General features: G+C 38.4%; 1 protein-coding gene across 7 annotated transcripts in view; it reads right to left on the reverse strand.

Annotated features, from left to right (window-relative positions):
• LOC136854615 (uncharacterized) overlaps window positions 1-14,930 on the reverse strand; it is a 493,174-nt gene that overhangs the window by 44,624 nt on the left and 433,620 nt on the right. For 4 of the 7 annotated variants that reach the window (XM_067131142.1, XM_067131143.1, XM_067131137.1 and 1 more), the window contains 3 exons: window positions 12,749-12,949; window positions 11,707-11,800; window positions 9,444-9,514 (listed from right to left, as the gene is read on the reverse strand). In XM_067131142.1, coding sequence (XP_066987243.1) covers window positions 9,444-9,514; window positions 11,707-11,800; window positions 12,749-12,949 — 366 coding nt within the window. Of the gene's footprint in view, window positions 1-9,443; window positions 9,548-11,706; window positions 11,801-12,748; window positions 12,950-14,930 lie in introns of all 7 variants that reach the window. The other 3 variants (XM_067131141.1, XM_067131136.1, XM_067131138.1) reach the window with 1 other exon arrangement.

The raw sequence follows: 14,930 nt of genomic DNA on the forward strand, positions 1-14,930 counted from the left end.
ATCTGCTGAATAATCTACAAGCATGAAATAAATAGACTATAGGGGATCCTTTGGGAGTGAGGCAGTTTAGCACGCTTCTTCCAGACCAATGAACCCACAAGACTTTTAACCACTTGAGAAAGGTCAATAAACCTTTCCTGATGCAACAATAAAAGGGTGGTCACTGTGAATATGGAAGTGCAGAGCTTCAGTGAACCTAACAGATTATGGTCAAAAGGAGGGAAAGGTTTACACATCCAGGCCATCCAAAAAGATGCAGCACTGGATCCATCTTGCAAGCTACCAGTTCTTTGTTTATAACTGTTGCAAGGAGGTCCACTAGCACTGTGTCAAAAAGATGGCAAAAGTCCTTGCATACTTCAAAATTTGGAGACCACTCTAACAGGAGAACCTACTCTTTTTGCCTCAGACCATCTACTTAATGATGTCTCCACAGTAGATTCCTCAGAATGGTACCTGTCTTTTTTCTTCATCCCTTAAGATTTCCATGGCTACATTAGATGTCTTCAAATATGACAGTCATTGAGTGGTCAGGCACCATACCTCCATCATTCTCCCTACTAAGCATCAAAAGAATGTTTGGAGGCCTTGTAAATAACCTTTAATTCAATGAAGTTAATGTGTCAATAAAAGTCCTGTAATGACCAAAGATCTGTTGACTGAACATCTGAGAAGTGTGCTGCCCAGCCTTAATTCTGTGAGCGTCAGGATCTCCAAGGGAAATACCAGAATGCCTACCTACAGATACTAAGGGGTTCTGCCAGCACTGGTAAGCCCTTAAAACTCCTCCAGAGGTAAAACTGAAGGGTCCATCAACATAATCATCACTAACCATACCTAGAAGTGAGCTGGAGTCAATTACTCTGAAAACGATTGACAGGTATTTTCCAAGAGTGCAAAATAGCTATCAAACATTGTTCTGGCAGTCATCTGCTACTCTGTGATAACGATAATGCATAGGTACACTGACCCCACTGAAGGAGTTAGGTTTGAATACCCACATTATGCTGACGTTTTTAGAACGAGCAAAGTTCAACTTTTACAAGTTTATCAGCAAGCCTGACAAACCGAAATGATCTATCTCCTCAACTCCTCTTGAAGATGTCAAATCAGCCAAATGTCAAGTACATCAATAGATGTATCATGAGGCAATGAGCCCTGGCAGGCACTAGCATTTAGCACAAGCATGGTAGTAGCCAGACCAAGACTGAGGACTGAATTGGAAGATCCTCCTCTCAGGGACAAACCAATGATACTTAGGAGTACAGATGGGAACATACAAATATGCACCCTGAGGTGCAAGAATGACATGAAACCCACCTAGAGTCAGCAGAGGAGGAATGCGATGATTTACTACAAAACACACTGTCAAGAACTGAAACACCAATCTAAGACTGCAGACTAGAACAAATTCGTACTGGCTAAGGGAGAGCCATCTTCCATGGATGTAACATTGCTTTCTGGAAGGAAGGGAGTATTCACAGTCAAGAGTTTGGGTGTGGGGTAAGTTGAGTAGAGAATTTCCTGATAAAGTTAGTTGCAGAGTAAGCATGGTCAGAGAGAGAGATGTAACGGTCAAGTGGTCGACCCTTGGATAAAACAAGTAAAGTTGGAGCAATTAGGCTGCTCCTTGGGAATGACAACTCCAAGGCAGACTTGGATATGTAAGAATCTGAGGACACAGAAGAGGCCCAAAGGGCATCCTTAGGGCATGAAGTAATGACAAAGTTTGAGCAACCAACAATGGCATGTTTCACAGGCAAGCTGAGGAGATAATTGTTTTGCAGGGGCATGAGCTGCATAAGAGGTGTGGGTCTTTATCATGCCAAGACATTAGGGCACTACAAGCACATTCTGGAAGGCTCTGGCAAGAAAAATCAAAACACTAATAAATCACAACCTATAGCTAGCAGAAAACACAGAAAAACACTTAGCAGTCAAACCTATAAAAAATTAATACTAGCCTAGAGAACATGAGACAAATGCAAAAAACCATTGAGAAAATGTGTAAGATAATGCAGTACAGAAGATAAAATTAATATGAAATATAGGTAAAGCGCATTTAAGCAAAAAGGATATTTTTTAATAATAAAATAATAATAGTTTCTAACTTGCGCGGCAGCCTTTATTTAAAAAATCGCGATGGTACTTCAATAGTTTAGTGTAGGTGAAACGCTCCGCCCACTAACAGGAGTACTGGAAACAACTCAACAGAAAACCTCATTCTGTTTGTGCTCTTATGTCCATGAGAGGGGAGGAGGGCGGGCTCCAATTCTATAATTACTTGGTAAGTATATATGAAACTTAATTTTATTATGGAAACATCATTTTCATATAAGTACCGTATTTGATGGCTTATAAGACGCATGTCTGCATAGGACGCACCCCAATTTCAGCAGGACATTGAGGGAAAAAAAAATGTTTCCTAGCCTATGCTCATATGATTTTAAGTAAAAACTGTAGTATTAGGTTATCAAATGCATACTGTTTCTTACCAACAGAACCAACAAAAACATTAATAAAGAAGTTATTTACCATATTTATAATTATCAAAATATGTATTATACAATCAGCCATTTACTACGATCGAATGTTTCGTCTGCTGCTGAAAGCTACCTCATAGGCTTACCAATAGATTGCAACACATTCATTTGTAAACATTGTTTCTTACCGGCAGAATCAACAAAAACATTAATAAAGATATTACCTACGGTAATATATGTTATATATATCCATTATATATTATAAAAGTTATGCGTAAAGAGAATGTTAGCAGGAATTGCCAACTACCAACTGCACGAAGCCTTGTTATCCGTAAAGCTCTCGAGATAATCAATAATAGGTGGCAGCACACGTACTGTAAGTCTGTAAATGTGGAATGCGGCGATGCGCTATAGACGACGATAATGATATTAACACATTTTAATGAAAATATCGATAACAACAACGTAGATATTGATTATAATACTAGCAGTAGTAATTGCGGTGATGGTAAGTGTGATAATGATAAATATAATTATAATAAACTTTGGTTTTTAAAAGGTTATTAGGATAACACCGAATGTTAGGCTAGGCTACAACATCTATGTGACGTTTCATGTATAATTTCGGCCAAAATTCTTAAATTTTGAGCCTACATTATGTATATAGGACGCAGGGGATTTTTTAGGCCATTTTTTTTAATTAAAAAGTGCATCTTATACACCGTCAAATATGGTAACTTGCCCAGTAATTACACAGCTGAATCCCACAATGAAAGGGGGTGAGATACATGGGCACATTCTATTCCAAAGCATTAAGGCATGGTAATGACTTTGAAATAGAAAAATTGCTAGCACTGAACCAATGTGTGTCATTTCCTTACATGGTAAGAGAGCTACTGAAGGTGAATACTGCCTCTGGTTGGTGCTCAACTTAGTTTGTAGTGGCGTGGCGGTAAAGCCAAGGGGCGAGGCCTCTACTTAAAAGGGAGCTTTGCAGTGAAGGATAGGACCGATGGCTAGTTAAAGCATATGTAAGTGTGCTTGCCCTTGGCACAGAACCAATATAAAAAAAACCAGACAATACTGTCACCTACACTGAAAAACACCACAACCCATCCACTGAGGCTGGTGGGTACTTCAGGCACACTGTGCTCCCTGGCTCCCAACAATTCGACACTCTACTTCAAGGTGAAGAGATAGTAGGAGAAAAATGGAAATGCCTATGCTTTCTTCCTCAATACCATGCCAGCCACTGAAAATGGCCCCAAGGTACTGCAATTTTCAAACATGGTCACAACTTCTTTCAAATAGTGAGACGTGAAGATCAGTTCACACTTCCAGTACGCTGACTGCAGAAGTGAGGGACATATTGTGCCAGAAAGCTAATAAGGTAGAGACTGCCCTGACATCATGAGCTTTCACTTTAAAAGTAGGCAAAATGTCCTCCTGAACCTGAGACTGTGCCTCAGAAATTAAGTCTTTGACGAAGAAGGACAATGCATTCTTAGTCAAGAGGGAGAAACAGGTTCTTGAGAGAGCACCAGCGATTACTGGATGGTCCTTTGATCTTCTTGGTCCTGCTCAGGTAATGCCTTTAAAAGCCCTAGCAGGACAAAGAACTCTCTTTTCTTTCTCAGAGCCAAGGTATCTGTTAAGGTCTTAATGGAGAAGGAAAGGGGCCAGGGCTTGGAAGGGTCCTCGTTCTTGGCTAAAAATCCAAGGGTAAAGTAGCAAACTGCGTCTCCATGTAGGAAACCTACCCATTATTGATGGCTTGGATATTGCTAATATGTTAGCAGTAGCCAAGGCCAAGGCCACATGGAGGAGAGTCTTCCGAGTAAGATTTCTCCGAGAAAAGGAATGAAGGGGTTCAAAAGAGGGACCTGTCAACCACTTCGACACTACGTCCAGGTTCCAGAACCGATCTTCCTTTCCTTGCTAGACGTATCAAAGGACTTGACGAGGTTGTTAAGATCTGGAATTGATGAAGATTCAGGACTGTGTTTAAATACTGAGCTACACACCGCTTGACACCGTTTAATGGTGGAGGACGAAAGATTCCTAGATCTCCTCGGATAAAGAAGGAAATCCACATTTTGGGTCACAGATGTCTCAGAAGAAGAGATGTTGAGTCAGACACCAGCTTCTGAAAATCTCCCACCAAGCCTGGAAGACGTGGCTAGGAAAACGAGGCCTGCATCTTGCAGTAGCCTCTGCAGAGCCTCTTGAAAACCCTTACGCTCTGACAAACTTCTGGACAGTCTGAAGCCTGTCAGGGCAAGAGTGGACAAACCTTTGGTATCTCTTAAAGTGAGGTTGTCTGAGTAGAGACAGTTTTTTAGGGGAAGGGGTCTTGGGGAGTCCACACACAACCACAGCAGGTCCTGGAACCATTCTTTCATAGGCCAGAATGGGGCTAGATCCGGGGCCTGTGAACAAAAGAGAGGAAGGCGATGGTTCCTGGGGCCCGAGAACAAGGATAGGAAGGCGATGGTTCCTGGGGGCCCAAGAACAAGAGAGGAAGGCAATGGTTCCTGGAGGTGGCAAACAGGTTCAATATTGCCCTGCCCAATAATATCACAGATTCCGATTGACCAGGGAATCCAAGGTGGGAAGGACCTACTTTTCGATGGCTCAGTTCGTCCGCCAGAATATTTAATTTACCCTGAATCACTCGAGTGACTAGAATCATTGATCTGTCCACAGTAGAAGGTCTCTTGCTGTCTGGCAGAGAGAAACTGAGTGAATGGGCTGTGGTACTGTCTGAATGGACGACCACAATCTTGCTGTGAACTAGGGTTGAGAAGCACTGAGGCCCTAGGTGCACTGCTTTCACCTCCCTGACACTGATGTGAAGGTTCTGTTCTTCCGGCGACCACGTCCCATAAACTTCCCGGTTCCCCAAGAGGACTCTCCAACCTAAAACAGAGGAGTCTGAATAGAAGTCTAGTTCTGGGCTCAGAGAATGAAGGGCTTTCCTTCTGAAAGTATACATTCGGACCATCACCACTGCTGGTCCAACTTGATCTCTGGGTTTATGGGAAAAGTGTACGTGTCCAGCCTTGAGGAAGAATGCAAAACTCTACAAAGTTTGCCTAACATGATGAATGTCTTGATGGATGACAGTCCCCAGTAGGCTCATCCACTGATGGGCCAAGCAAAATGAAGGGGCTAGAAACCTGTCGACCATCTGAAGGCAGCTGGCTATTCTCTTGGCCGACGGAAAGGCCTGAAAGTCCGGGAGTTGACTCATCCCCAATAAAGGAACTCTTGCGACGAGGCCAACTGGGGATTCTGAAGGTAGATGATAATTCCCAGTTTCTGATAAAGATGTTCAAGTCCTTTGTGCATTTTCACTTGAAGTCGTCCAGATATAGACTGACGTTTATGCCTATTAAACGAAATTATTTTGCTAAAGGAGCGAGGACTCAAGTGAACACTTCAGGTGCCTTAGAGAGGCCGAAACAAAGAGCCCAAAGCTAGAAGATTTTGCTGGTGCCAGGGGCTCAGGCACTGCCGCACGCTCTGAGTGGAGACAAGTGTTTAGATTCTGATGTGGTGCCTGAGTGTGTCCTGGAAGACAAACCTTAGATACTTCCTGGAGTCCGGATGGATGGGGAAGTGGAAGCATGCATCCTGCATATCCAAGGATATCATCCAACTGCCTTGGTGAACTTCGTCTGGCGGACGAAGAGAGTGAGGGTGCTTACATTGAGGACTGGTCTCCAAACCCTGATGATTTGGGACCACAAACAAACGGTAGTAGTAGCCCTCTGAGTTGGTGTCCTCGACTTCTGTGACTCTCTTTCGAAGGAGAGAGGAGGCCTCCTCCAAAAAGGGCCAAATGTTTTCCCGAGCCTCTGAGTAGGCTGTCAAAACGATGGGAGAAGGGACTAAAGGGGTGCTCTTCATGAAGGTACCCGGATTTTTTGTCATCGGACATTTTGTCGTCTGATGGTACATCAAATAGAATTTCTTTGAACTAACTTTACGTCGAGAGACTAATGAAGTAGATAATGTAATGGTGCAACCAACCAGGTAATTACTCAATTAGATGTTAATAAACATACTGTACTAGGGTATTCAGCTGGTTAAAGTAAGAAATGTTTTTAAATTAGAAAGGAGAATTTGTAAAACTGAAGACATTCTTACTACCAACTGGAAAGAAGGACTGTATTTAGTTTAAAGGTAATAGTTCACATTTCATTAGCATGAATATATACTTTATTATAAGGTTTTCCCTAATTCAGTTCTAAATCATTAAATTTTTTTGTTATAGCCCATGGAGTTCACTGTTACTAATTGTGGCGGAAGGAAACTACTGCATAAAGGGTACGCTTATACAGTTGACAAAAAGAGGGATGACATTACCTATTTGAAATGCGAAAAGACGTAAATGTGGCAGACAACTTAAGGCAGTGAATGATATACTGCAAGGTAATCCACTCCAACATTCTCACCCACCAGATGCAAGTAAAGCTGTTGTACTCACGCCAGTACAGAAGATGAAGGAAAGAGCATCTAACGCTGAAGAAGTTACCAGTAATATAATTCAGAACAGCACATCTGACTTCCCCTTAGAAGCAACTACTTCCCGTCCCAAAAAAGAAAGTCTCAGCAGAATGACGAGAGGACAAAGGACATAAACAGATAGGAACCACAGGGGTTGAGAGATTAGTTTTATTCAAAGAGGACAGCATCACTAATGGCAACTGACGCTAATCTCGATTTACTGGCACGAAGTATGCATTGGTTTTGCGATGGTACGTTTGATAGTGCTCCTGCCAACCATCAACTAATACCATCCATACTCTCCTTGCAGAAAATTATACTGTTCCACCTGTGTACTGCACCATGAAATTAAAAAATCAAGAAACATATGAAAAGTGTGCTATACGGCCTATTTCAATAACTGTTGATTTTGAAAAAGCTGCAGTAAGCAACATAGAAAAAAATTCCCTGATACTCATACATCTGGATGTTTTTTCCACTTTGGTCAGTGCCTTTGACGAAGATTCAGGACCGCAGCCTGCAAAATTGGTTATTCAACTAGACGTCCTTAACCGAAACTTCCATTCGATAAAATATTTGTTCGACAAAACTTCCAAAGGTTTGTTCAACGAAATGCCCGGTGACAAAAAGTCTGGTCATGCTCCATGAACGGAATGGAGAAGCCCTCCCTCAGAACCTTGATAATCCACTACTCCCAAAACTCGAGAAGACTGGTTCCCACTTGTGCACAGAGGACTTCCTCATTTCTTCAGCAAGGACTTGAGCTCCTCTTGATAGTTCTGTCCGAGGAACAGGACATTGGAGCAGGTCCTAGACTGGACTTAGGCTTACTCCCACAAAACGCATGTTGCTGGAGAGGAGAACCGTCTTGGGAACAAATTGTTTGAGAATCATAAGAAGCTTTAATCTGGTTTTGCAACTTTCGCTACAATAGCGAAACTAGGTGAACCTGACTCAGACATAATACTGTAGTACCCAAAGGACTAGAAAAAATTATCCTGAAAGCTATTAAAGCTTGAAGGCTACTCAAATAAGCGATAATACTTCACTGAAATCCAGCCATATGATCGAAAATCAGTAAACAAAAGCTGCAGCGAACCCCCAATGACTTGAGAGTGCGGCAGAAACAGAATGAGGTTTTCTGCCAAGTTGATTCCATTACTCCCGTTAGTGGGCGGGGCTTGTCACCTACACCAAACTATCAAAGTGCTATCGCAGTTTTTTATATAAAGGCTGCTGCACAAGTTAGAAACTACAGCTAAGTAATTACTTGGTAAGTTACATATATGAAACTGATGTGCAAACTAGGTAATGGTTGTTAACTAGTTAGGGTACAGCAAAACGAAAAAATCAACTTTAAGCTTAAGGAGAGTTACAAAAACTAAGAAAATACTGATGCTATTTAATGGAGGAATAATCTAATAAAAATGAAAACCAAGAACACACAAAATTACATATTTTCAAAAAGCCACAATTTCTATTGATGACACCAAACCAGGCAAACAGCAACCCTCTCCCAAGCAGGTGTTGATTATTAATTACTTATAAAACCATGCAAAAGAGCAAATACAGAAAAATAATGATGTACATAATAAACTGATGGAAATTATGAAGCTCTGACAAAAACACAGAAGAACAATCCAAGATAATAGTTACATGTTTTTGAATCCTAACCACTGAAAAGTCCTTTGATCTTTCACCTAATTATATTTGTTGAATTTTTGTGCTCCTTATTAAAATCTACAAAATGTGTGTTATGCCCTCGTTTTCATTGGATGAAAAATTTTAAACTGATCTCTCAAGGAAATTCTATCTCAAAGACTACATTTATAAATGAATTCATATGTTCACACACACAATTCTAGTGCGACTGGATATGAGAACATTGAACAGGATGCTAGTAAGTAATATCTAACTGATGAGTTTAGTTCTCATAGAATTAAGCTCACAGTCATCTACTATTCCATAAAACCAATGTCCTAATAAACAAAATTTGACTTGCATGCAAAATAAATAAGACCTATACTAGATCTGGCATTCACAAGTTTTACATTATTTATACAAAATCAGATTCTGACTTTTGAATAAAAATATGGTTAAAAATAATGAGTATTCATGGAATTTCAACTGTTTCAAAGAACACAGATAACTGATATCTCACTAACATTATCAGTTCTTGAAAAAAGACGTACCATAATGCAAAATACTCCGCTGATGTGAAAACTTCAAGACGAGATTTTCACTTTTTGACAATATAGAGGAAACAATGCACTTACCTCCTTTGGATAACTTATGAAGAATTGTCTATTTCATCAAAGAAAACCAACAGTAACAGGATATCCATTAATGATATTCCTTTTCTATGTACATGCACATTTGAACAAACACCAAGACATTTAAGAAAACTATGCATAACCATGTACAACAATTTTTCCTTTGAATACATACCTCACTGTTGGCACTATCACTTCGACTTGTCAAAAGCTTCCTCTTTCCTAGGACTTCATCATGATCAGACCCTGCAATTAGTAATCGTAAAGAGCTCATCCGGCCTATAGCCCGATGAGCTTCAGCTGATGAAAACGGCTCCACAAGCTGTGAAGCCAATGATGAAATGAGCAGCCTAAGGTGAATGTGTCTCTACTACCTATGAAAACTAATCATTACCAAAACCCTTTGTCTTTTTCCAAACAAACAAAACCATGAGTGCCTAGTACACGTAAAACAATGCACTACATCCTATCCTATTTATGATCATTGCGTCAACATATTTAAAATCTAGAGACGAGAACACTACAGTAGAAGGTATTTACTGCCAACCTACTGAGAGAGAGAGAGAGAGAGAGAGAGAGAGAGAGAGAGAGAGAGAGAGAGAGAGAGAGAGAGAGAGAGAGAGAGAGAGAGAGAGAGAGAGAGAGAGAGAGAGAGAGAGAGAGAGAGAGAGAGAGAGAGAGAGAGAGAGAGAGAGAGAGAGAGAGAGAGAGAGAGAGAGAGAGAGAGAGAGAGAGAGAGAGAGAGATTTCAAAATCCAATCCAGGAAGTAAAAATAATTAGTCAGCAAATGACAGAGAGAAGATGAATCAATAGGAAACTATTTTTGCATACTATGGCACACCACTAAATTTAACATAAGCTACAAAACTAGACTATAACAACCTTGTGAAGAAGAAGAAATCTGATCTAACATGAATGCATACAGTAATGGATTCTATCATAACAGTGGCAGTTAAACAACCCTGAAATGTTATCCATCCACAATTGTAGTGAAAAATGCCCTTCATCCATACAAATTCCCATAGTTAGAAAACAATCATATTAGAAAATTTCACTTGGAAAAAGAATGTCATTTTTTCTGTATACAACAATGTACTGTAAATAAAGATTTATTACCCTTTTGATATAAGAAATACACAAAAAATACTCAGTTGGAAAATTAAGTGGCACAAAATTTTAAAATAATGTACAAATATCAATATAAAGTGCTGTAATATGTGTAATTGTTTACCTCTTTAGTATATAAAGGGCAACAGGGTTTATGCAAATAACATAGTAACTATAATAATGATACAAAAAGGAAGGCTATAAAAACACTGAACACTTGTCCTCAGCAATAGCATTCACTAATATTTCCGTGGATTATTAAGTTTCCCTAAATCACAACTATGAGTTGCCCCCTTTCATTAAAATGAAAATAAAGCTGAAACTGTAAATTACAACTGGACATCCCCATAACGGATACATTTCTAAATTTAAACATTTTCAAAAATAGTCCAGACCGAATCTATAAAAATACCACCTTAACATAAATGTGAACAAATTTAAGCAATTACCAAATAAATAAAATAAAAAAATGCTGTGACTATTAATAAGTAAGGAGTGTGCCCAAGTCACTACTGACTGAAATTCCAAAGTCTATCTAATGATGATTACAGGAAGTGTCACTGTTAGAAAACAACATCTACTCTAAGAACGATCAACTTCACAAAACACAAGTTTCAACTACCTACAATGAGCAGCCTTTCCAGAAAGTTTTCAGATAACTAATACTGATTTTAATTTAGCTTTTCTGACAGCATTCTGTTTCATTTAGACATTTTCAAAAGACAACCAGAGAGAAGAGAGATGTCTAAAAGGAGTGAGCAACTAGGATGCAGGTGGCTTGGTAAGAGAGAAAAGACATAAGAATAGTATTAGAATGAACAAACAGAAAAAGAAAATATTTTAGAAACCCTAATGGATAATAAAGAGGAATTTAACAGAGAAAGACCAATAAAAAAATAGACTTGGAGAGACCTGTAAGTTAGCCATGATTTATGGACATGGGGATGATAGCTGAAGGAAAGGAAGTTAACTAGTAACTAGTAAGACAGAAATAATATGTTAAAAGACAATTCCAGATAACCACACAGTCAATTCAAATTTGATCAACAAACTTTTGCCTGTCTTTATCCAGAAGAACTAGTTAAAAGGAAATGAATAAAAACGACAGCAAAAATATTCGAACAGTTACTATTATATAATTTTTTTGGGGCAAATGATGACTGCTCTCTTCTGGAAAAGTAACTAATCTGCAGTTCATAATTTTTCTCTTGATAAGCAAAGATGACGAAGTCCTTTTTGTCAAACTACTATAATGTTTAATACTAATGTACATTCTTTACTTATGCTTGTACAAGAACAAAAAATTTGTTTAAAAGAAACAAAATTTTACCTTTAGATTTTTCTTCCTTAAAGATGGAGTTTACGCACTGAGAATCTTGAAGAGGTAGAGTACGACGACCACAGCTACCATGCATATTATCCTCCTGGTAAGAGAATTATGTAAAGTTATGTTCAGCACTTGACACAGGAGAGAACTATCAGGGCCAAAATTATCTCTTAAAATGGATATAATGCTACTATCCTAGTAGATGATTGAAATGTTGGGGAGAAGGCCTATTACCTATAGTGCTACTACACCTATCAAGATACTTATGAATGACATTCCCAAAATACTGCCTACAGTATTCCCCATGGCACAACTGATGGCAAACCCCTACAGGGAAATAATAAAGGACCCAACTGAAGGGCAGACTGTAGAAAATTCAAGACACTTTGAACATGACCTGATGGCCTTGTGCCCCGAGGAAAGTCTGTATGAATTGATGCTGGAACACCAATTTAAAAATATAGCAGCATATCAAGAATGAAAGCAAAGATACAAGGATTAATTAAAAATACATTTAATCCTGAACTGCTTCCCAGCCCGAGAAGAACCCTAAAAGAGTTCAGAGGTCTGGTTAAACAAATCATTTATAACTAACTAAATCCTGAACTGGATCAAAAGACCTTGGTAAAGTGAAGGTTATGACACTCGGCCATGGTTAAATATGCCTAACCTAATACTGAAACTAGCCATATTTTATCTTTATTACAATAATGTAACACAACCAAAGTTATCACCAAAACATCAACTAATAACCAAAGTTGCTCAAGTTTCTATTTCTAATTGCAATCATATTACATGTACTAATGTTAGAAAAAAACAGACATACTGCCATAATGAAACATCTTATGACAAGAATTACAAAGAGCAACTCTTAATTTCTCTTGGGGACAAACAAGAACTGAGCTCGTAACTTTCAGTGGTCTACACTAAACTATCTTCCATGACTCTTTATACTATAAAACAGGTAATTCTTTTATAAGATTCTGCATTTACATTGCCTACAGCTAATTTTTCTAGTAAAAATTTCAAATGTTGCATGCCTTACCTGAGACCTATTAAGATTAAAATTGATGCCTCTATCTACATCTGCTGAACTTTTATGCACAGTCACCTCTTGGAGTTCAATGCCATCCTCTTCTATAGGTTCATTGGAACAATTGCGGCCCAAGCTTCCAAGTCCAAGGCCTCTAGAATACTCCTTATTCTCATTTTCCTCGTCTGTTGTTTCACCCTCAGTAGCATCTTCCTGAAAACCAAAGTCTTTCAGTGGCCATACATATTCTCTAGTTGTTATATAAATTACACATGGATATTCACAGGTCAATAAAATTTCAATTAAAAAAATTTTAAAACATGGAATTACTTTCCAGAAACTCTGAGCTTTATAATTAACTTTTAAGCTGGGTATCTGAACTTTCATACCTGTAGTTGAATACCCTCATCTTATTTTGAACTTCCATACTGTGTAAATTGAATACCCTTCATCTTACAACAGGATACTTACACTGTAGCATTTCACAATTTATGGACAATTTTTATCATAATTAATAGACACTGTATATCAACTCTTTTAAAATATATCAAACAATGAAATGAAATTTCAGCTAAATCCTGATTCTTTAATTTTGCAAAAGGTAATCAAATCTGTATCTACATCATTTTACTGAACTTTTACCACAGATATGCAAATTACTTTACCCTTGCTTTCAATCCACCCTCCATTCTTTTCTAATTTAACCTTGAGCCTCTCTTCTCACTACAAACATATATGGTGACCATACAAGTGGTGCTGTTACTGTTCTGTAGCCCTCTTGGTGGAGCACCAAAAGTTAGTATCAATATTTTTTTCTAAACAAATACCTTGCCATCTTCCCATTATATTATGCTGTAATGTATGAAAGGTTCTGGTGGTCCCAGCTACTTCAAGTTGTTGGGAAGTTAGCAATCTTACTGATAATCAGCACTATTAGGTAGTGTCATCAACTGTGGGACCTGGTATTGTGCCTCTTAGAATAATTTCTTTGAGTAAATTGAGAAATTAGGCAAGTTCTTAGCTTGATTTTCTCAGTACTTTTAACAGCTTAATGCTCAGTTAACCAGATAACCATTTGTGAATTTTTTAACTACAGTCCAACAACTATCAATTTTTGCCACTGTTTTGCAACATACCCCTCTTATTTCCAGTTCACAGAATTCAAAGCCCAATTGATCTTCACGTTTTATCTATCCAAAGTATGAGAATTTCCAAACTGCATAAATTCTATAAATGTCAATAGAGGTTTAATGGCAAGCAATTTAATATACTGTATCTCTAATTACCAAGCACCACAGGAATAAATTTATTGAGACCATTGCCTTTGAGACTGATTCTTATTGCTAATATCTCTCCTTTTTGGACTGGTCCACAACTACCAGCTTAGGAATTCTCCTTTTACTTTTGTTTCCCTTTTGGGGGTTAACCCTCACTTCTCTTCATTTCTCCTGAAGGAAGGATTCAACTGTCTGTTTAGTTAGTACATGCTTTTAGAAACTCAAGCCCTACTTTTGTAACAAGTTTTACTTGGTTAAGCTTCTCTGTATGTTTTCTCTCATATTTGTACAGTCCAAATTCCAGTGCTCTTTCTCAAAGTAACAAGTGTAACTTGAAATCTACATAAATTGAAATTACTTTATGAACAGCTAAGTATTTCTTTAGTGACCTTCAACAACAGATTCTTGTGGGAAACATTTTCAATCCAAACCCTATTGCAGGGCCCACGTGACTCCAGCTGTACTGCCATTTGCATCTCTCTGATTTTTTTCAGCTTTGGTGTGCAAATCAAACACAATTCAAATTAACTACTCTAACAAAGGAACAAATTCAGGACCTTAAGAAGGTCTTGCAATGTCAATTAGCTGCCCAGTTAAACTAATTTACAACAGTAATAATTCTACTGAGTTCACATAAATAAAAAAAAAGGACAAAAGACTAATTATTAGTATTATGTAGTAACACAATGCAAGTGTTCTCAATAAACTACTTTAGTAGAACTGGAAAAATGAAATGGAACAAAGCCTAGTTAAAAAGTTAACATGTCAAAGAGTGTTCCATGGAAATTATGAAAAACACAGAGCAGAAAGCAATGCAACTGGGCCAACAAGCTACAAATGACCTAGTACCATAAAGTGCATCAGCAAGACATACTATATGCAATAATCCTAGATGCACAAGGCTAACTAGGTTATTT

The sequence above is a fragment of the Macrobrachium rosenbergii genome, chromosome 29 (assembly GCF_040412425.1).
Source record: "Macrobrachium rosenbergii isolate ZJJX-2024 chromosome 29, ASM4041242v1, whole genome shotgun sequence".
Taxonomy (NCBI): Eukaryota; Metazoa; Arthropoda; class Malacostraca; order Decapoda; family Palaemonidae; genus Macrobrachium; species Macrobrachium rosenbergii.